The sequence below is a fragment of the Thunnus albacares genome, chromosome 11 (genome assembly GCF_914725855.1).
Source record: "Thunnus albacares chromosome 11, fThuAlb1.1, whole genome shotgun sequence".
Classification (NCBI taxonomy): Eukaryota; Metazoa; Chordata; class Actinopteri; order Scombriformes; family Scombridae; genus Thunnus; species Thunnus albacares.
Window position 1 is genome coordinate 25,780,038 of NC_058116.1, and position 23,858 is coordinate 25,803,895.

Consider the following 23,858-nt stretch of genomic DNA (forward strand, 5'->3'; position numbering starts at 1 on the left):
AACAGGCCAGTACATTTTTTCACATATCTAACACTCAAGACAACATTGCAGAGGTGGAAACAAGTCAAATTGAAAAATGGAATATGGAACAAATTTCATATGAAAACAACTATCATTCCCTGTTAAGCGCCAAACTTAATACTCACTCATCAAAGCGTTTCAACAACTAGCAACTAGCATGCCCTGATTCTCAATCAAGGTGATCAAGTAACTTTAAACCTATTTCTTTGCTAAATTACCTGATTTTTGGCCCAATGTATTTACATTACAAGCCCCTTGCTGCAAGACAACTTTCTTCATTCAAACTTTTTCATCAAAACATAAAAAAACAATTTTTATACAATGGACAAATGATGAAAATAGATGTTAATTGTTAAATTTAATGAATTAGGTATTTGTTGATTGGATGATCCATTCTAAAATCTAAATTTGACATGTATACATGGTTATTATTAACTGGAAACTAACATTGTTAATTTTTCATGGTAATATCTGAAGCTGGTGTTCCTGCTTACTAAACTAATATAAACCAGGTTATTCTCATTGTCACAGCAGCCACACAAAACCATGCTCTGATATATGGGGTAATATGATGAGTGCGAATCAGATTATATTTGCATAAAAGTCTGCACAAGTACATATGTAATCTGTAAGATAGCTCTGGTTTCTGCTTTCATTCATTCTTAAACTACACCTAACAGACAAAACCAGCATGAGCTGTTTACTTTCAGGCTGAACTAAAAACCCACAAAGGACCAAAATGGCATCTGGAGCTGAAAGTGTTTTTAAGTTTTTTTGAGGAACTCAGACTGCCTTAAGTGTGAATCAAACCAGTTTTTACCACTAACAAAGTCCTTTGACCCTTACAGTGTTCAAATAAGATATTTATTATCACAAATACAGATTCAGCTAAACATTCCCATTATAGCAACAGTCAAAAAACTTTCACACAGGACATTATTTACATCCCAACGGCTATCTGTGATACTTTAAAGGAACCGTTTTGAAATTTCTTCACACACTGAATATAACAAATTCTATATTAACAGAAATTTTGTTTCTCAAAGGCAAGTAACTAGAAGAAAATCCACCCCCTGAAATAATTGCATTACATTAAAATCCATCTCAACCCTGTTTTAACCACTTTTACAGACATACTGCATGTAAATATATAAGCACTGTTAATGTTACAACATGAAAACATCAATATAATAAGTAATCCATGTCTGTTAGGTGATGACAGATGATGTTACTCACGGATCACCTGTGAAATTTGAGCATAGAGAGAATTAGACTTAGGATGAGAGAACATCAGGCAACAAGTTTGACCTTATTCTGTCAAAATGTAAACTTGTCTTCTGTAACTCATCCATTACACAGTTACCTGCTTTTACTATAGTTGCAAATCAGTTCCATTAAAACAGAACTATTTTACTCTAAGCCAGTATTTCCCATCTTTTTGGCTTGTAACCCATTTGTGACCTATTTTTCTTTCTTACACATTTAATTATCTTGTGACCCTTCTCAGATTCATCCCCTCACTGGGAACCGCTGCTCTAATCTTCCATTTTACCAAAGCGGTTGCAAAGCAGATAAAATCTTCCAAATAAATTCCTGCAGATGCTCACTTTCGCAAACCACTGTGTAAGAACCATGTAAGAATTCTTGTGACCACTCTGAAATGGATTTTAGACCAAAGACCTGAAACCAAATCAACAAATTATAACCCTAAAATTGACATCATATTCTGAGCAAATCCAGTATTTTCACCCATCACTAGCATTCATATTGTTTACTCCATGGCTCATGTATCAGACCCCTAATAAAGTTGCTGACCATTTTAATTTATTTTAATTTTATTATCTGAGTCTGGATGAGTCTGGTTGTGCTGGATGTTGCCCTCAGTTTAAGAGTGAATTTACAACAGGTTCACAACATAAGCCAGATGATTAAACATAATACTCTTTCGTTTAAAGCCAACATAATAAAACTAAAAATAGTTTACTCTCTTGCTCTAGAAGGTTGTGTGGGTATGTGTTCTGCTTGACCTACATATGAGAAAATAGAGCAAAGCCATAAACCCCCTGTATTATTGACAGAATGCAGCACTCTCAAAGCCAAAACATTTACTGTATTTATTGCTGCGTGCTGCATGTGCAGCGCCAAGTCATGCAGCACACTTGATCACGCCAACAAAACAATTCAGGATCAGTCTGAAGGGTTCATGTTATTTTTTTGTGGTGATTCTAATGCAAATATGTTTTTTTAGTTTAACAAATACAAACATTATATACATAGTTTAACATATAAATAAAAATTAGTACATTAAAACACTGTTTTCTTTCATTATTTGAGATTGCATCTTTTCACCTACTGTACATGTGACATTTCTTCAGGAGCACATGAGACTTTTTATCACCATCTAGTGGTTAATATTTGAATGACATCACTGGTTTATACATCGAAGCAGTTCACTAACTGGTCAGTTAAATTCACTGAGACCACTGATGGCAACTAATACTCCTCTAACAATGGCATGTCCAAGGACAAAAACTCAACCTCAGGCAATTACTATAAAAATAGTATGGTGTTATTAAAGGACAGGTTCACAGTTTTTCAAGTCTGTCTTAAAGCAACAGTCATGTGCCCAAATGAACACTGTTTTTCTTGCTGCAATCATTCCTCCTGCTCATACTGGCTATTAAAAGATCCCCTTCAAATTCACTTTCAATGTAAGTGTAATCTGCAGTGTGTCCACACAGTTATTTTGTGCAAAAATGCATTTAAAAGTTTATTTGAAGCTTATATGAGGCTTCAGCAGTCTGAGTTAAGACTTTTAAATACAGTTTTCCACAGAAGGCTTGTGGATTTTGGCCCTCACGACTTACATTGTAAGTATATTATGAGGGGATCCTCTAATGGTCAGTATGAACTGGAGGAATGATTATGGCAGGAAAAACATATTTAAATGTTCATTTGGGCACCTGACTGTTGCTTTAAGACAGACTTGAAAAAATGTGTACCCTGTAAATTGTATGCTGTTGTAATTTTTTAAATATTAGATGCATGGTAATGAAAGTATTTCTTTAGCTTATTTATTAAAAACTCAATAAATTAATTTGACATATGACACATGAATTATTTGCTGTCAGTTAAACCTCTCTGGAAATTGACAATAAAAAAAAAAAAACAAAACACCACAAAAGTACCTTCAATTATTTACTCAGCACCCGGAGCTGAGCTGTACTCTTGGCTTTTCCAGAAGTGAACTCCACCACCCCACTCATGTCTGGGGAGGTTTGCCTGAGGGTCAGCCTGTGGACGGTTCCCATCTTTTCCAGGCGCACACGAGAGCTCGGCTGCAAGGGCTCCCCCTTTAGGCTCCACACGGGGGATTTGAGGACAGGGACTGACACCTCACATTCAAAGCAGGCTTCGTCGGGGGCTACGACCTCCACATCTTTCAGATCTCTGACCATCAACAAAGACTGGGCTGAGTTGGTGCACAAAAGAGAGGAAAAGCAGGGTTTTTTGGTCTTAGCATTTTTTTTTATGTAATTCTTAATAGTAACAACCCCCCAAACAGAAATCTTTGTGAAACCTGACATCTACTGGTTAGAAAAGGAGTAGTCAGAGTCTTTTAGTTAACTCTTATCCAATTACACAAAGCTTTATATTTCAAGTGGTGAATGGTAGATCTTTCCTGCATAAATTCTTTAACTGTGAGTCTGTTTTTGCCCATCATTTACCCCCTTTATTTACACATCTCACCCAATAATATACAATCATATGCACATAAGTATAGGACATTTTGACTTGTCACAGTAGGAAAAGCACAATAATAGGTCTTTTCCACAACAGGAACTTACCAACCCATAACTGAGCTTGTACCCACTGTCCTGGGTTTGTAAATGCAACGACCCCAAGATTGATTTTATTATGCCCTCCAGATCATGCGTTTGGTTTTATGTGTACATGTGTTCTGTCTGCAGTTAATCTCTTATATCACTGGACCCATCACCCTAATATTTTTTGTGTGCATTTATGACTGTATGCTCAAGGACCTCTCAGTGATTCACAATTTTTGAAAAACCTATTTTATACCGCCATTGACTGCTGACTCCTCACTCCTCTTAACCAGTCAGTAGGGACTGTGAGTGATCAATAACTGCTTCAGTTTGGAATCTTGTTACCACTCGGGACAACCAATCATGCCTTGTTGCCAGGTTAGATCAATCAGTGCCAAATTTTGAGAGTTAGTTGTGTTGTGAATTCAAATAAATATTGATAAGATTCCTAATGGGCCTATCATAAAGCTTAGACTTTTGTCTTTTCAACAGTCCTTGCCATTCTATGATATGCGGTATGACATAGTAAAAGGTATTTCCAACAAACAGCTAGGCTAAAAACAAATCTGTTGCAGGCCACATATTGGCCTTTGTCATGGTTAAAAAACTGACATCCATAGAAACGTTTGGTCTCATCTTGAACTGGAGCATCTGCAGATTAATTCCATACCTGATATGTTATGATTCTCTAAAGTTGGGCATGATACAACATGAATAAATCCCTGTTTTTGTTATCTTTGTCACCATCTGGATTGTGCACACCTGGCCAAGATCTGCACTCTACTGAGTGCACTCTTCTAGTTGTAAATGTAATGGTTATAATGGGATTTTTTTCATAATTCACAAATGTTGCTTTTCTAAAAGATTATGCACAATTAATCGTTGTAATTGTTACATTTTTGAAAACATTTAGATCTTAATCTTTGTTTACTTTATTTATTTACTTCCTCTTATTGTCATTGTCCTTTCTCTTTGTTTTTCACAAGACGGGATAGTGATTTCAATTTACAATGTTTAACTTTTGGGTTTTAGATTGGATTGTAATGAAATAGAATTTGTTTTGGTCAAAAAAGATGTACACCGGATCCTTCACAGAAAAGCAACACAGTACCAAGCAATTTATCCCTTTAAGTTAGTGGGTTTAGGGTATGGGGAGCTACGGGTCTTTAAAGATCCCCTCCAGACATGTTTTAAAGGTGCAGTGTGTAGAATTTAGTGGCATCTAGCAGAACAGACTATAATGGAAATGGAATATAATATTCATAAGTATGTTTTAATTAGTGTATAATCACTTGAAAATAAGAATCGTTGTGTTTTTGTTACCTTATAATGAGTCCTTTATATCTACATAGGAGGCAGATCTCGTTTCCATGGAGGCTGCAACGTTATATCACCATGTTTCTACAGTAGCCCAGGACAGACAAACCAAACATTGCCTCTAGAGAGGGCCTTTCACATTTTTCACAAGTTTTGCAGCCATTGTACATTCTCCTACACACTTGGAAGGGGAGGGTGAAGGGTGGAGTATTCAGTTGGTTTCAATCTGCAACCTCACCACTAGATGCCACTAAATCCTACATACTGGTCATTTAAAGATGTATACAAAATACTCTACTTTGAATGATAATTTGTGTATACAGTTATGATACAGTTTTTGCACAAAAATTTTCAAATACCTTGTTAGAAATTCTTAAAATGACATCTGCTCATACTCCCTCATTAAATCTATGAATATGCAAATATATTTAATTTCAGTTTAACTGCTGGACACAAGATACTTCCTACTTTACTGACCCGTCTATTCTCAGTGTCTGTGCACTGGAGGCTTCAAGTTTCCACATCACACGTGTCTAAGTTGAATATTGGACCAGGATTAGCTTCCAAACTATTTGTGATGTCACAAATCATGTTACAGGCCCATCCTTTAAATTTGGATTTTCAATAAGCACAGAGAAACTTTCCACTTTCAGTAGATGAATGTGAAAACAGCCTTCTAATGTCAAACTCTGCACATACATCATTCTGCACAGTGAAACTCAAACACTCAACTGCAGGAACAAGAAGAAAAGCAAACTTTTGAGTGGATGGGGACTTTAAGTTTCTGTAGTGGAAAACTGGCTTAATATTACTGCTAATAATATTAACGATGTGTACCTTCTATTCAAGTTTCCCAATAAGTCATGACAGTGTAACAGTGAGCCAGCATGCACAATACTAGGACCCTGAAACTGAAGGGAATTCAGTCATCATTAGGTTTATTATTTACACCTGTGCTTTTCCTGCTGTGACATGTCAAAATGTCTTCTGTCAAAAAGGCCCATTGTTATTTTTAATGACAGATTGGGCTACTCAGGAATCATCATGTGAGTTTCAGGTTCTTCAGTTTTTCTACAATATATTAATATGACACAAGTTGTGTTGAAAGGCTTAATTAATCAGGCATGCCATTGGAATCTATTGCAAGTGAATTAAATCAGATCACAACCGCTGCTCTCTGTGAAGGACTGACAACTTTTAACAGAAGTCTTAATCTTTTAAGAAATCAATTATGGAATTATAAGAAAAAATCAAATATGTTGCAAATGACCAGTTTAAACTTCAAATGGGCAAGAGTGAGAGGAAAATAGGAGTGTGAAAAATGATGGAAACTTGTGTGTAAATCATGTGGACAAAATATGTATGTTAACTTTACTTTGCCAGTAGATGGAGCTATGAGGTTACTCTTGAGGTCCTCAACTCCCTCAGTTGCACTACCATAGCCTCAGTATTGTTGCCATGGTTATTTTATACCATTCTCACATTTGATGTGTTAGTGGGGAATAAAGAAGCGTTTTTGGGTTATTTTTGGGTTATAAGCCCCCTTTTGTTACTATCACTTGTATTTGGTATTGGACTATCAATATCATATGCATACAATAACAAAAGCAGTAGTGTATAAAGGGGTGCAATATATTGAAATTTTGCTGTATTGTATTACATTGATCACATTAAATTTTAAAATAGGCTTACAAATAAACAGATGGGAAATGACTTTTCCTGTAAACTACTCAGTGCTGTTAATTAACCATGAATTCTCTTACCCTCCACTGTCAGCTTAGCAGAGCATGAATACTCTCCAACCTGCACACTGTATGTGCCCTCATCCTCTAGCACCACCTGCTGGATGATTAGTTTGCGATAACCGCCCTCGCTGCAGATCTCAAAGCGCTCTGAGGGCAGGATGACGTTGCTGCCTTTGTACCAGCGGATGCTACATCTGGGGTTGGACACTGTGCAGTCTAAGATCACACGGCTCTTCTCAAGGGCGGTCTTATCCTGCAGAGGTTTCACAATGCTGACAGGAAGCTCTGAAAAAGGATGAAGTTTAGATTCCTGGATGAATATAATTGGATGACAGACAAAATTAAAATAAACTGTAAGTTGTTATCAAAATTCACTATTAAGTTTATGTTGCTGAACAAAATGAGAAAATGTGTTTTGAGGCTTATGTGACATTGTAAGACAACACAGGAGTACAACACAAATCAATCCTAATATATATATATCTAAATATTGAATCAATAAATATTTAATAAAACAAGTATTATCATTAATGTAGAAAAATATATATTGAATTTGAAACACCTTGTTATATATTTTTATTATCATACCTTCCACCTCCAGGTAGGTGACTGATTCAACATGTCTGGCAACAAACTTGATTTCTCCAGAGTCCTCTGCTCGCACGTTGCACATAAGGAGAAAATGTTTGGTCCCTGAAAGAAGAACAAAATTGCAGTGAAAAATACATCAAATTAGATTATAAGACAGATAATAAGTGAGCCAAATAATAACTCAATTGGGAGATACTGATAGGTTTTATTTGAATTACATTCAGAATGTGCATACAGGAAAGTTTTTACACATCAAGTGTCTCCTTTTTGGTTGTCCTCTTGCATTTATTTAAAGATTGTAGAATATCAGAGCATTATAAAGTCAGACTAATTTGTTCATGAGCATAATATCATCAGCGGAGACATGCAGGACTAAATTAAATGCTTTTGATTTTGAAGCTGACCTTCCTGGCGGATCTTGATGGTACTGGTGGGTTGTATCTTCTCTCCGTTTTTGTACCATTCTCCTGGCACGTCCTCCACTGAGATCTCACAAACAAACACTGCATTCTGATCTTCCTGGATAGCCAGGTCCTCGAGGCCCTGCACGATCAGCAGTTCACGTTCTGCCAACAGAATTACATAATGTTAATGGAAGCTTAAAGGAGCAGTTCACAATTTTTGAAGTCGATCAAGTGTCCAAATGAACATTGAAACATCTCTTGCTGTAATCATTCTTTCTATTCATACTGGCCCTCAGAAGATCCCTTCATAATGCACTTACAATAGAAGTGATGGGGGTCAAAATCCACAGGCCTCCTTGTGTGCAAAAATATATTTAAAAGTTTATCTGAAGCTAATATGAAGCGTCAGTCATCCAAATTAGTCAAATCAAGTAGATATCTTTCAACGTTGCAGTCTTTTTAGTGCCAACATCCCTCTTTTTGTTACTATACTTCCACTGCAGCTTAACAGGGAAACACTGTCCGATGAAACACAAAGAGGGAATTTGATGCTAAAAAGACTGTAAATGTGGCAGATACCCACTCAATATGACTAATTCAGACTGCTGAAGCCTCATATAAGCTTCAGATCAACTTTTAAATGCATTTTTGTACAAAATGTCTGTTTGGACACACTGTGGATTTTCATCAATTACAGTTAAAGCACATTTGAAGGGGATCATCTAATAGCCAGTATGAACAGGAGGAATGATTACAGTGAGGAAAACCTCTTTCACTGTTCATATGGACATCTGACTGTTGTTTTAAGACGGACTTGAAAAATTGTGAACCTGTCCTTTAAGATTACAACGGGCATCTCTGAACAATATCAAAGTGGAAATGGGAAAGAGAAAACAATAACATCCATGGCAATCTCAAAGCTTCTTTTTTGTTAGAACAGTAAGATGCACAGATTGTGTAGTATTGTTTTTGCACAGAGGTTTGTGTGTTGTATCAAAGAAAGGCAAGGGAATTTTTAAAGCATATTTCATACACAAGGGCAATTCAAAAGGCTTTACATAATGCATTAAAACATTAAAAAAGAAAAACAGCATAAAACATTAAAATGCAAAATGTATCAGGCCAAGTTATGTTATATTGTGGCATCATGAACTCTATTCTGTGAGTCACAGGCAGATGGCAGTCTTGTGCAACATTACAAGGCTGCATTGGAGCCTGGATCATCCTCATCCTCCGTCCATAAAACGATTATCCTCACAGTGATATTCATATTCATATTCATATCAAATACTGCTTAATACTGTTGCTAATAACAGACCAACAACAGTCTATGTTCTTGCTAGTAATATCTTATAAATCATGTTGATTTATTATGTTCCTAAACTTTGTCAGGCCCAAGAAAAGTTAATTTTGAGTATAAAATCATGTCGGTGGTCTATAGGATGGGAACAAATGTGTGCATGTGTACAACCTGGAAACAACCTGGAAACAACCTGGAAACAAACCAGGTAGAGAAAAAAAACTTTTTGATATATATGTGTTGGGGGAGCAACTTTCGTTTAAATAAATATTCTTGTAATTAATTCCTATTCAAGCACATTAATTTGTCATTATGTGTTTTGTAAAAGTACATATATTGATATAAAGTAAATATATAAATATTAAATCTACATTATTCAATTTCCTGCACACCTGAGTGCAGTTTTGAAAAGTATTCTTAAAAAAGTATTCAAATGAACTTGTATCAGAAAGAAAATACGCAGCATGACTGTAAGATTTACATTAAAAAGCTTGCAGCTTGTGTTTTTAATCACTGACTAATTAACTCTGCTCAGGTTGAAGTTGTGTGGAGTTCAGCTGGGAACCAATAAGAGCGATGAAAGTGTAATTAGTCCCACCCTAAAAGGTGCAACAAAGCTAACTAGAGAGAGAGAGTGACGTCAGTCAAGTTTATTTTATACACACACACACAATTTTGAGTAGTTTAGAAGTCTAATCAGCCACAAGTGAAATCACCTGTGTGACTAAGCTTATTTTTTATGCCATTCATATTGTGGCTTAGTCAACAATGAATTCTGCTCTTCTTCTTCGATTGTATGGACTTGAAATAAGGTTAAGGGCAGAAAAAAGAGAAGCAGAGCGGCAAGTCATAGCAGCTAAGAAAGATGGCAGCGCTGGCATTGTGTGTGTGTGGTAAGTGCTTTTTTCTTTTTCTGTTGTTTACGGTCTTGTTGCTCTAATTCATCCTACTGTACCTGACATTCACTAACTACTACTGTACACACTGCCATGGAATTACATTAATCATGTGTTGACTGTTTGACTTACTAGACAAACATGTCTCCCACACTCAGATTTATGCTCACAGTGCTTACATTATGCTGTTAACAAATGATAACAGTGGTTCACCAAAGCCTAAAACTATTTCACCTTTTTTTCCTTTGATATCATTTACATCATTTCATAGCAGACATTTTGACTTGTCAGGAGTGAAAGGTGGAACTAATATTAACTAGTTCAGTGTGCCATCATGCACAATACAAGTAAAGCCAGGTTAAACTGAATACATTCATTATTTATTTTATTAATTACACCTGTGTTTTTCCTGCTATGACATGTCAAACTGTGATAAAGGTGTGCACCCCGATTTTCCTGCTGCCTCTACCAAAGTTGATGTAGATATTGCTACACATTAAGTCCAAATCTAGAGTATCAGGTGGCACCCAAATTCATTCTTTTGATATTTTCCTTTTACCTTAGCACTGATTTATAATTGCAGTGTCAACCTAGACGACTGTATGTGTCAGCAGAACTGAGTAGTGCAGGCTGTGCAGGGTTCTTTAGGTAATTTTTTGGTATCATTGATTAACCTGTTTTGAGAGTTTTTCCAAAGCATTTAAGTGTTAGTTTACCATTAAACAAATGTGCATTTGAGTAGATTTGTCGAGTAGAGGTCTTCACAGGTCGACCCAAGTCGGATCGAGTCTAAATTATTCAGTCTAACTGGGTCAGGTAGGGTCTCGTTTTACTGCCACAGGTCTCAGGTCTGTGTGTCAATGTGTCCTGATTACCAGAGTGGACCAAAAGCCAGAAATCTTGCTGTAGTCATGGACTCAGACCTGAATTTCAACAGCCACATTAAGACAATTACAAAGTCAGCCTACTATCACCTAAAGAATATGTCAAGGATTAATGGACTTATGTCTCAGCAGGATTTGGAAAAACTTGTTGCATTTATCTTCAGTAGAGTCGACTACTGTAACGGTGTCTTCACACGTCTCCCTGAAAAATCGCTCAGACAGCTTTAGAACGCTGCTGCTCGAGTCCTCACTAAGAGGACAGTCTGTTAGAGAAGATTTCAAAATATTGCTGTTGGTTTATAAAGCACTGGATGGTTTAGGGCCAAAATACATTTACGATCTGCTGCTACGTTATGAACCATCCAGACCTCTCAGATCATCTGGGACAGGTCTGCTTTCTGTTCCCGGAGTTGAAACTAAACATGGAGAAGCAGAGTTCAGTTTTTATTCTCGACATACCTGGAACAAACTCCCAGAAACCTGCAGGTCTGCTGCAACTCTCAGTCCTTTTACATCAAGGCTGAAGACTTTTCTGTTTGCCGCTGCCTTTTTTAAATCAGATTTGAGGCTTTTGATTCATTACTTGCACTGTAACTTTTATTCTGTTTTAGCTTATTTTTATTTTCTACTCTCTTAACTCTTTAATAACTATTTTAATTGCATTTAAATGCTGTTTTATGTGTTTCTTTTGCACTTTGTCTTAATGCTTAAAGCACTTTGAATTCCCCTGTTGTTGAAATGTGCTAGGCTATTAAATTGGTTGGAAAATGATTATGTTCTGTTTATCTCTTGGCCAGCAATATAATGTTTTATTGCTGGTACGGGAGGTGAAAACAGGTGTTTCAATTATTTCTATTTATACTGCTGCTCTATTCGATTGAGTCTGCTTGTTAAGTGATAGTACATCACGCTGCTGCTGTGTTGGTGTTTCATCTCTATCCTGGTTCTGTTTGGGTCCACTGCATTTTGGATTGGGTCTAATTATCATTGGGTCTATTTGGGTCAGGTCTGGTTGTGTTGGGGTCCCCATCATATCAGCATGTCAGGTTTGGGTAGGTTCACCATGGGTCCATTTTGGATAAGGACCAATATTTTGGTCAAAGTTCTAATATTTGAGCAATGACCCGCTACATTGTTGGTAAGGTTGTATAACTCATACCGTACATGCTGATTATAACTGCTCACTTAAATTCTTGACAAATTACTGATACAAAGTGGTGTAAAAGAACCGTAACATAAAGCTTGTGTAGCTTACTGAGCTTACACCTCAATGGCCTTTAGTTTCAATGCAGTAAATGACTGATGATGATATTAACTCTTATGGTTTGGGTCTGGCTCCCAGTCTGGGCTCCAAATTTTTTCAGTGTGTCAGTACTTGCTGATAGTAATTCCCACCTGCACACCTGCATACATTTTCCATGCAGGGCACACAGCCCATCTCACCGTATCACACTACTGTAAAACTAGACGCCCTTGTTTTTAAATTATAGTATTTAGACAGCAGACTTTACCATAGACCTCCACAGTGCAGGATGTAGTCACATCTCCAGCATCACAGGTGTACGTGCCAGAATCACTGACATGACATTTCATGATCTGAAGAAAACGCTTCCGTCCCATTGCATAAATGCGCAAGTCCTTGCCTGGCTTCAACTCAACCCCATTCTGAAAAGGAAAAAATCAAAACCAAAACACATTAACATTTTATTTCAAGTGCAGTTAATCCTTTCCAAACAGCTCAAACTGTATGTGATGCATTGTTCCACATTGATCAATACAAAGTTGACTAAAGACAACTGAGCAAATTTTTTTAAAAATTTGTGGTTATTATTGGAATGACTATTGGGATGTATTCAAGTATTATTGCAATGCTTTGCTCACAGAGATTTTGTCTGTTCAGAGGATGTCTAAGTTTGTACTTTGAAGTGCATCTATGTTTATTTAGTGCGTGTGATATGTATTTTTTTTTTGAACACTTATATGATAACTTCATAAAACATAACCCTTTATTTCTTGTTTTGGCTCTAGATTTTTGTAAAAAATCATACATGTTGTTGGTTACATAAAAAAAGAAAACACTTGCCTTCATCCATTTCACGTTGACATTGTGTCTTGACAGCTCACACTCAATAGAGGCTATTGCCCCCTCAGGGAATTTCTGGTCCTCCAGTTTTCTGAAAATTGTCACTGGGGGCTCTGGGGGAGAAAAAGCATGTTGAGTTAAAGCAAACAAAATCCTACTTCAATTTCTCAACAAAAAAAGCACCAACCCCATTAAAATTAAAGTTTCCCTACAGTTATGTGGCCTAATTTACTGCGGTGACATTTTCATCCAGTTGTCATCTACAGCATTTCAACCCCCAGCTCAAAGGGATGATGCATAGTAAGTGACTCGGCATGGAGCGGATTACTTTACAGCATGAGGTTAAACTGGCACCTGACAGAAAAGACTGAACAGAGCTACCGCTTTTCATTGGGTCATGCTAGGCTATTTTGTGTTTGTAACGTGAGCCAGGATAAAGGCAACAGTAGCAGGAGCGCCACTCATTCTATTATCATGCCCCCACTGGTTGGCATTTGATCTACTTTGAGTGAACCGCTTTAGCTACCAGACTGAGGTCACAACAAAATTAGTACAGTAAAATTTTGTTTTGGTTGTATTGCAGTGTACTGTACATGGCGTGTGAGCTAAAAATGTGCAAAAATGTGCAAATATTAATTTAGAAGACCTAGTAGACCTAGTAGATTACTTACATAAAGCACATTATCCCAAAATTACTTTAACAGTTTTACACATTACTTTAAATTAGACCACATACACAAATAAATGGTGTATCATTTCTTAACTTTGTAGAGAAACTTAAAGTCTCTTGATATTGTTACAATAGTGCAATAAAATATTTCACTGCCCCCTTTTTTTAACTTTGGCACATCTCTTTTTATAAATGACCCACCCTTGACGGCAAGCCTTGCAGATGTTTTCAGATTCTCTACACAGAACATGAAGGTGCCAGTGTCTTCTACTGATAGGTTGGAGATAGTAAGGCTGTGGACTTGTCCTTTGGCAGTCATGCGGAAGTGATTCGTCGGCTTAAGCTGAATTCCGTTTCTCGTCCAGGTGCCCGGGACATTGGGATGGGACAGTTCCACCTCAAACGAGGCTGTTTCTCTCTCCGTGGTTTTTATGTCAGTCAACCCCCTCTTGATTGTGATTTTTCGAGCTGTAAAGAAAATTGTACAACTGTGTAAAATGAAACATAAAAGTAATACAACAGCAGCAGACAGAGTACAAGCACATTTAGCTGTTGGTACTTTTTGTGTTAGTACTTTTCAGTACACTGAGAACTGAATAGTGCTCACACAAAGGGTATGTTTCAAACATTGACTCCAGTGGCAAGCATTTTCATTCCACTTTTAACACTGAGCAGAGACGGTGTCCATTTTCTGTTACAGAATAGGCTTGGAGTCTGTTCTGTATGCAACAGTCTGCAGTCAAACAATACAAACTGGCACACATCGACAAGCCGATATTTTAGTCGTTTGAGTACAGGGCTTTACATGAAAGCCAGCTTTGAAACTGCCAACATTTTTCACTTATTCTAACACAGACAAGCATTCCTTGTGGGGAAAAAGGAGTGTTTATTTTGGAGACCTGATGACAACAATCTTAGTTTTGAAGGCCAGCGTGTAAATTTAGAAGCAATGAGAGGAGATCCAAATTCATAGGAGGTGCCAACAGCAGCCTGAAGTCCCGACTTTCCCCCTTCCCACCCACACTAGTGCTGAAAGAGCAGCCTTTAATTCACCCACTGGCCTGTGGATCATAGGACTAAGAAATCTAAGAAGCATGCTCAAAGAAAAAACAAGCACAAGTACATCTTAATCACTACAAGATGCTGGTTTTTATAGGTTGTTCTGCTTGCTGCTCCAGAAAAATGTAAACAGTTCTTTGTGAATGTGAACATTTACTCTGTTTATAAATGTAATTCTAACCCTTGAGCAATAGCATCTTAACTGTTTATCAAGACCTTCCTGTAAAACCGTGATCTGATTTGCCTTCGATGTGGTGACTGAAAGGCTTTATTGATCTTGTGTCAATACAAAAAACTCTGGTCTGAGAGTCCACTTGGGCTGTGAGTCACCTGTTGGTTGCCATCATGTTCCAGTACAAGTGCCACCCTGGGCCCCAGTCACTCAAATTACTCTTACTCAGTTAATAGAGCTTGCCTTCACAAGGAGCAGTGATGGAGGGCGTGCAAGAGGTGGAGTCGTCGGCAACGGTGGTAAACAAACAACAACAGGGCATAGTGCGAACACGTGCACACTCACGTTCCACTGTGAGCTGGGCTTGCGTGCGGTCATGGAGGGTTTCACAGCTGTAGATGCCCCGGTCAGACATGGTGAGTTTGTGGATGGTGAGACTGTGTTTTCGGCCCTTGTGTTTCAGGGTATACTTGGCTCCGGGGTGGATCAGCACCCCTTGCCTCATCCACTGCACCTCACCCGTATCCACACTCACCTCCACCTCTAGGGTTGCCTCATTGTACTCTTCAGCTATAACTGGTGTCATTTTCTTGGTGAACAACACCTGTTGTTCTAAAAATGAATGTAAGGAATTACTATATAGAATTACTATATAGCAGCATCTGTCATGTAAACAATTTAGGTATTTTTATATAACTACATAAAGGCCAAAGAAAATCAGCAATGCAAGTTCAAACACAGAGAGCAAGCAAGAAGCTCTGAGGAGCATTGCCCCCTGCAGCGTCGCATACGCCAAAACCACTGAGCCACTTGTCTCTGTCAGTTAGCAGAGGAATTCTAACAGGAGAAGCTGCTAAGCGCTAGCCGTCAAAGGCGCCTCTTCAACAATTTAAAGTTGTCTGAAAGGGTCATTATTTATCACATGTATGCTTATGTGGTACTAATGGTACACGGGCATTCAAACGCTCTTACTTTTATGCTCACATTCATTCCAGTGTTGCTGAAAATAGCTCATATTTGAAAAATATGATAACAACCGGCAAGATAAGACGTTATTGGACAGTAAAAGATTGTTAAATGTTGTGACTTCTGCGATTCATTGCAACAAATATACTGTGTATAATGACAGTGTTAATGGACAGGACAACAGCTCACCTTGAACCTGGAGTTCTGCCTCTGATACCAACCCCTCTGCATCAGCTGTCACTTTGCTGCTATCTGAAACCGTGCAGTTGTGGATGCAGAGCATGTGGCATAGTCCGTTGCTTGAAATGACAGTGTGCTCATTCTGAGCTACTTGTTTGCCATTTAAGTACCACACCAAGCGAGTGTCCTCTGGTGAAACCACACACTTAAATATTGCATCTTCTCCTTCACAGACCGTGATGCTACGAAGCTCCGCTATGAACTCAACGACACGGGGAGCTAAAGGCAAAGCATTCAACTGAATTAGATTCATGGTGCTCTAAATTTTAAGATGGCATATTGACTATTTTAAACCATCTGTCCCTTAAAGTTGCAAGATTTACATTTACTTACTTTCTAAAGTGACAATAGCTGAGGTTCTGTCACCTGTGGATTCACAGGCATATTCTCCAGCATCTTCATCCACTAGTTCATGGATGGTAAAGGTTCGCTCTCGACCTTGTGCCCGTATTGTGTGCCGACGGCTTGGAGAGATCTCCTGGCCATCTTTTAGCCACTGGACATCTCCTTTGGGCTTGTTGATCTCACATCGTAATGTAAGGCCGCTGCCCTTCAGAGCCACAATGTTCTCCAGTTGTTTGATAAATTTCACCTTCATTTCTGATGAGAAGGACATAAGGAAATATAAATGTCAGGGATGTTACCTTTGTGACAGTTATACTCAAGTAAATATTAGGGAATAGAGGTCACATTTTGATTAAGAGTGCCAAATTCTTACCTTTGACTAAAAGACTGAAATACATCTCATCTGTGTTTATGTGACAGACATATTCTCCAGAATCTGACAGCTGCAGGGGATTAATGGTGAGCTTGTGGGTGTTACCCTCACTGGAGATGTGAATGTTGTCCTCGTTCAATAGTTGGCCATCTTTCAGCCACCGAACATTAACTCCTTCTCGGCTCACAATGGCACACAGTGTAACATTCTCATTTTCATATGCTGAGATGTTATTATTTACTTCTTTATTCACAAACATGACAGGTGCTTCTGTGAAAAATGAGATTTAAAAAGTTGCTTGTAAAATCCATGTTTATACACGGAACTTTGAGCAAAAACTAAAGAAAGAAAATCTGAAACATTTCAGAATCATTTTAATCTTACCTTGGACCTCGACTATCGTTGTCAGTTTGTCATCGGTGGCATCACAAATGTATTTTCCAGAGTCTGAGGGCTGAAGTCCAGAGAGAACAAGCTTCCTAACAACGTCATAGCTGTCAATTTTTACACGAGTGTCTGGTTTCAGTATCTCGCCATTCCATAACCACTGAACGGTGGCGTTTGGCCTAGACACCTCACACTCCAAAATAAGGTCATCCCCTGCTACCAGGATATGATGCTCTGGGTGGCCTGAATTTCCAATGATCTTTACTGGAGGCTCTGAACATGAAAGACACAGTATCATTCATTAATCCTCCGACATAAACAAAGATGGATGATATTTACATTGCTTAATAATGTGATTACCTTTGACAGTGATATAGAAGACCATTTTATCATCCACTGCATCACAGGTGTACTCTCCCGAATCTTCGAGCCCAGCATTTAGGACAACCAGTGACCGGAAAACACCTTGCTCCTCACTACAGTATCGCTCGGTGTCATCAATTAGCTGGTTATTTTTGTACCAACTGACTGACGCATTGGATCTTGATAGTTCACACACAAGAATAATGTCATCAGATACTAAGAACTGCTTCTCTGTTTTTGCGTCAGTTTTTCCGAGAATTTTCACAGGCAAATCTGAAAATGAGCACAAAAAGATTGCATTGAAACAGAGTAATCTTTTTTCATCCATTTTAGGCAAACGTTATAATCTTATGGAGGAAGTCAATCATGTGGTCTGAATCTGCATAGTTTTAGTTTTCATGCTAGTGCAGCAAGAATTTCATTATATATAGTTGTAAATAGTTTTATTAATTGAGATATTTCCATTTTGAGGTGGCCATGAATGCCATAAATGAAATGGGCAAACTGTGTGGTAAAGTAACATTTTATAATAAATTATCTTGGTCCCACCAATATATAATCAATAATAACTCTTGCACACAACATCTGGATCATGAGCACCTAATAGATTAATAGAGTAGAAAATGAATACTGTATACATGCATAATAGTATAATGACCTACCTTGCACTTTTACATGGAAGTCCATCACATCATCCTTTGCATCACAGACATATTGCCCAGAATCTTCAACTGTCAGTGAGTGAATGGTCAATTGACGCATGGCACCATCTTCAAGGATGGTGACATTTCTGGAGTCCTCTACCTCTTCTCCATTCTTCTTCCAGGTGACCTCAGCATTTGATCTTGAAACCTCACAGTCTAGAACCAGAGTATTCCCAACCACTTTTTCTACTCTACTTGCTGTCTTCCGTGGACGTACAAAGCGAACAGGAGGCTCTGTGCACAAAGAAGATGATGTGTTAGTAATGGTTACGCATTGACACAATAACACATTTAGAGAACCTTCTTGTCACAGTCTTTAGTTTCCTTACCTGCTATGTTTACAAAGAATGTCACTGAGTCATCTGCTGTATCACAGACATATTCGGCGGAATCTTTGACTGTAGTTTCCGGTATAATAAGTCTTCTGTAGACACCATCCACCTCTAGAATAAGGTTGTCATTCTCCTCCACTTCAAGTCCGTCTCTATACCAGCGTACCATTGCATTAGGCCGTGAGATCTCACAGCTCAGTACCATCCTCTCGGACGTTTGCTGGCACAGTTCCATTTGTGATTGACTTGGGGATACAATCCGCACCGGAGGTTCTGAAAATGGACATTGGGATCCAATTTAGCCATCATTAATTTGATAAATGCTACATGAATCTACACTCTTATCTGGGTATCAGGTTGATGCGTGTATCACCTGCAGGATTGTCTGTGAATTAATCTTTGATCCTTGATGAATCAGTTAATCCCTAACTTTGGCAATGCTAAGGGCATCAGTATGCTTTCTTTGAGTGGAGTCCAAAAGTGTGCATTACCTCCAGTTGTTGCCTAACTTTTGAGTGTGATGATTCAGAACAGTTTCAGTGTAAACACTAGACACTCTTCTGGACATATTTGGACTAAACTTCGTAGGAACTCGTTTTTTTTTTTTGTTTTTTTGCAGCATAGTCTTGCCTTGAGTACCATGGTCTACCCATAGGGTTTTTTGTTGTTACAATACTGAAATAACTGCACACACACACACACACACATATATATATATATATATGAAGTATACTGTATGTAGTATTAGAGATTTTACCTGTAATACTAAGGTTAAAGAATATTGAATCATCAGCTGTATCACAGACGTATTCTCCAGAATCTTCCACACCACTGGAAATAATCTTCAGTCGTCGATAAGGGCCTTCAATCTTGAGCTTGATGTTCTCACTCTCCTGCAGCTTTTGGCCATCTTTGTACCAGCTCACAACACCGTTTGGACGAGACAGTTCACAACTCAGAATGATTTCCTCAGGAACGTGACGGTCGAGGTGGACATCCTCCTTGGGGTAGATTATCATCACCGGAGGTTCTTAAGCAGAAGAATGTATGACAGTCACACATTATCTACTGTCCATTCAGGTAATTAAATACATTTGTGTACAGTATTCATGTAATATATTTTCAGAGATAAAATATTTTGTTACCTCGTATATTAACCTTGAACATTAAAATGTTGTCTCCTGCACGGCATGTGTATGTGCCTGAATCTGACAGTTCAGCTGAATGGATTGTCAGATTTCTTTGAGTGTCCTCTGCTTGGATTGTAATATTGTTGCTTGGTTGGATTTCAGTTCCATCTTTGTACCACTGGACAACACCATCAGCCCTTGTTACTTCGCATGACAGGGCAAGCTGTTCTTGTTCCACAACACTCTTGAAAAGGTCCTCCTCTGGGATATCAGCAAATGTTACTGGAGGCGCTGTAGAAAACAGTAGACAAAGGAAGAAAGTTGTTACTGGGAAGTAGCATTCATTGTTTATTCTCATGCACGCTGTAGCTGTAAGGTCAGGTTTCCACAGCTGAGACATGCTTATGTCAAGCCTTGCTTTCTATATTACTACTCTACATAGATGTCATAATCAACCATGGTTGTTAATCCACTTTCAAAGCAAAGTGAAATGTTAATTAAAGCAGTGCAGTGATATAAAGCTATTACCATAGGTGTGCTGGAAAAAACAGTAGACTCATACTATTGCATGAGTGCATGCTATTTCTTCATCTACTGACTTTAAATATGAAACATTAATATGAAAAAACAGATAGATGTTTGATGAAATTAGGGCTTTTTAGAGGGAAATCAGCTATGATGAATATGATGATCAGGTTTGCTTCCTTTTTAGATATTAGAGATCATGAAAGTGTATATGACTCTATGATGACAAGATCTTGCCAAGAAGAAAGCTTTGAATATCACCTTCCACCTCCACATAGAAATCGTTGCAATCTGAATCATCATCAGTTTTACAACTGTACACCTCAGAGAATGAAGACGTTGCTGACTTTATTGCCAGTGAACACTTATTGCCCTCTGAATCGACGTTTATTCCCGATTTTGGCAAGAGTTTTTTTCCATCATTAAACCAGCAGGTCTGGCTTACTGGCAGGTCTGGCTGACTTGAGTCTGAGATCTCACACTGCAGTTTGATTGGGCTGCCTGCTTCAGCAGACTTGTTCCTCTCAGCCTCTGGAACAGCTAAGAATCAAACCAGTGCTATAGGAATTTCAGTTCATTGAACAGTATCAAAGAAATCAGATTTGCCATGCTGTGCTTTGTCACATACTTGGATATAAAAGTAAAGTTTAGTTTTAGCAAGTATGTGCTTACCAAAGTAAGCATCGAGACAGCTAGAGTCATGGACTTGCATGCAATTAGTGAACCAGTATATTGGAACATCATTCTAGTTTCAAATGATTGGTTTTTACCATTGTGCAGATACATATGAGTATTTGACAGCAGTTTAAATGGCAAAATGTAGTTTGATTTGTTTCTCTCTGTCTGTATGTCTATTTGTTTATGAAATTTGGATTGTTAATACAGAATATGTACAGCCTTAATGCCCTTTCAGAACAGGAAGTCTGCAGCATCAGCAGCTCAGACTTCATTAGTCTCGCCAGTGTGACACAGCAGCAAGTGCAACAGTCTTTTTCTGCAGGACAATCTGTCAACACAACACTGACATATTATCACCTTAAAAGGTTGTTGTGGCATTAGCAAACAGTTGCCTATTTACACATCCAGCAGATAAGAAGAAACTTTAGCATTAATTTGGGGTCTTTCCTGTGGTCCCCCCAAAAATGTAAGTCCAACATTCATTCTGTTGTGAAGTCTGTTTTGGCGTGAGCCAATTCCAGAGGGAAACATCTGGCTCTTTACATGCTAAATGCTCCACTGTGCACACCAGCTAGTCGCTAACTTTGTTTGCTGTTTTTGTGCAGGGCAGTTAGCATGCAGTACAATCTGTTTATCAAACTGTTTTAGCTGAAAACAGCTGCCTGCTGCATGAGGAAACAGGGTTGATGAGAGCAGTCCATTTCAGATTCAGATAAGCTTTTCAGTATTTACTTCTTAGGGCGAGAATGACAATTAGCTGGTGTTACTTAAGTAAATAATTGTTCATATTAAATAATCTTTGATTTTTTATGTACTTGATCACCAATAGAAAAACTGTCTCAACATAATATTTCCATCAAAATCATATAAAGTACTGTATATAATTAACTATTAGTACACATTATCTTTTATCTTATTATTCTAAAAATGTTGCATTCTAGTTTATTTGCCAAGCACTAACTGAAAAAAAGTTAGTGATTCTGACAAAGCTCAAAATACTTAGATCACCTGCAACATCCACCTTGAATTCTATATGGTCATCTGCGGCCTCACAGCTGTACACCCCAGAGTGTCTGACTTCTGCTGATTTAATAACCAGCGCTCTCTGTTTTTCTTTTGTTTGGATTTCATATTCACACTTTGGAAATAGCTGTTCTCCATCCTTCTGCCAATAGACTTGGGCGGTTGGCTCTGAGACTTCACACTGCAGCTTAATTGGGCAGCCTGCTTCAACAAATTTGTTTCTTGCGACCTCTGGAAGTGTTGAAAACCTCACAGGAGTAGCTGGAGGGGGTTTATAAGATTTGCAGAGTACTGCTGTTAAGCTGTCAGAACATCATTTAACAAGAAATGTTGTACACAAAAAACTTTCTGGTTTGGTTATTTTAGCACATACAGCATAAGGAGTTCTCTGTCTCCATACAATGTTACAAGATCACTTTATTTAAGAGATCTGTCAAAACTAATTGTGCAAAAAGTGTACAGCTAAGGGTAATTAAGGAGATATGCTAAAATGTTCATCTCACACCTAGAAGCTCATTAAGCTCATTAAAACTGAACATAAGAAAATCACCTTGGATGTCCACATGGAATGTCACAACATCATCAGCGAGGTTACAGCTGTAGAAGCCAGAGTCAGAGACCTTAGCAGAATTAATTATTAATTTTCTGAGGCTGCCATCTCTTTTCATATCAAGGCCAGTTTTGCAAAAAAGTTCCACCTCTTCTTTGAACCAGGAAACCTGAGCAACAGGGTCAGAGACCTCACACTGGAGAACAATTGGAAAACCAATTGCAACCACCTTGTGCTTTTCTGATAGTGGGATTGGCATGATCTGTGGCGATCGGCCTAAGAGAAGGAAATAACAAGGGTTTTGGAGAAAAGATGAATACACTAACAATGGACACAATACACATTCCAGCCAGTCATACCATGTTCCCATGAACACTCACAACATTGCAAATTCTGTTTACTACTCAAACCATAGAACAAGATGGATGTGGTATGTATGATACGAAGAAAGCAAGGATATAAATAGATCACCTTGTACATCCACTTTAAAGGTGATGGTGTCATCTGCTGTTGAACATTCATAGCTACCGCTATGTATGCTTTCAGCTGAATGAATGACAAGGGATCTTGTTAGACCATCTGACTGTATTTCCACATTGTTTTGTTGTAGGAGTTTCATCCCATCCTTGTACCAGTCGACATGAGCAGAAGAATCATGAGAGAGTTCACAGCTGAGGACAATGGGACAGCCTTCTTGGACGGACTTGTTCCTGTCCGTCTCTTGAAGCTCTGAGAACTTCACAGGTAGAGCTATAGGTTTCAGATATTGCAAAAAGAGTGTCTTAATAAACTTTATAAATGTAATTTCTTAAAATTAAGTATCCAACCTACTGTATATTCAATGACAAAGAATTTGAAGATTCACTTTAACCAAAACAGATGACAAAAGTCACTCAGAACAAAGCACACACACAAAACAACATAAACACAACAGCTGAATGAACAAAGACAAGAAGTACAACAACAAATGAAAGCGCTAGAATCAAATTTCAATGTTATCCAGTAATAGTACACCAACTTACAGACAAAAAGCACAGGCCAGACACAAACAAGAAAGTGACCTAGTGCTTGTTTCTGTTAAAGAAGCTGTATCCAGTTAGTCCCATTGAAGAAAAAAAAAGATATGAAATGCCAGCTTTCTTAAGATATTTATCATGCATGATGAGAAGCTGCATTGCAAAGCTGCATAAAGAGGGCTTATTTGTTAATTTCACTTTCATAAAAGTTCAACAAAATAAGGAGTCTACAGCTACGTTGTACATAAGCACAATGG

General features: G+C 38.0%; 1 protein-coding gene across 15 annotated transcripts in view; it reads right to left on the reverse strand.

Annotated features, from left to right (window-relative positions):
• Positions 1–28: 28 nt before the first annotated feature.
• Positions 29–23,858, reverse strand: part of LOC122992841 (obscurin-like protein 1) — a 40,140-nt gene continuing 16,310 nt past the window's right edge. For all 15 annotated transcript variants that reach the window (XM_044366819.1, XM_044366816.1, XM_044366817.1 and 12 more), the window contains 21 exons: positions 23,057–23,335; positions 22,586–22,861; positions 22,021–22,296; positions 19,825–20,100; positions 19,437–19,709; positions 18,677–18,952; positions 18,306–18,581; positions 17,641–17,916; positions 17,278–17,553; positions 16,894–17,163; positions 16,509–16,775; positions 16,125–16,394; positions 15,315–15,581; positions 13,940–14,206; positions 13,069–13,181; positions 12,497–12,650; positions 7,906–8,067; positions 7,499–7,603; positions 6,929–7,195; positions 3,210–3,493; positions 29–1,264 (listed from right to left, as the gene is read on the reverse strand). In XM_044366819.1, coding sequence (XP_044222754.1) covers positions 3,216–3,493; positions 6,929–7,195; positions 7,499–7,603; positions 7,906–8,067; positions 12,497–12,650; positions 13,069–13,181; positions 13,940–14,206; positions 15,315–15,581; positions 16,125–16,394; positions 16,509–16,775; positions 16,894–17,163; positions 17,278–17,553; positions 17,641–17,916; positions 18,306–18,581; positions 18,677–18,952; positions 19,437–19,709; positions 19,825–20,100; positions 22,021–22,296; positions 22,586–22,861; positions 23,057–23,335 — 4,904 coding nt within the window. In that variant the 3' untranslated portion in view covers positions 29–1,264; positions 3,210–3,215. The remainder of the gene's footprint in view (positions 1,265–3,209; positions 3,494–6,928; positions 7,196–7,498; positions 7,604–7,905; positions 8,068–12,496; positions 12,651–13,068; positions 13,182–13,939; positions 14,207–15,314; positions 15,582–16,124; positions 16,395–16,508; positions 16,776–16,893; positions 17,164–17,277; positions 17,554–17,640; positions 17,917–18,305; positions 18,582–18,676; positions 18,953–19,436; positions 19,710–19,824; positions 20,101–22,020; positions 22,297–22,585; positions 22,862–23,056; positions 23,336–23,858) is intronic.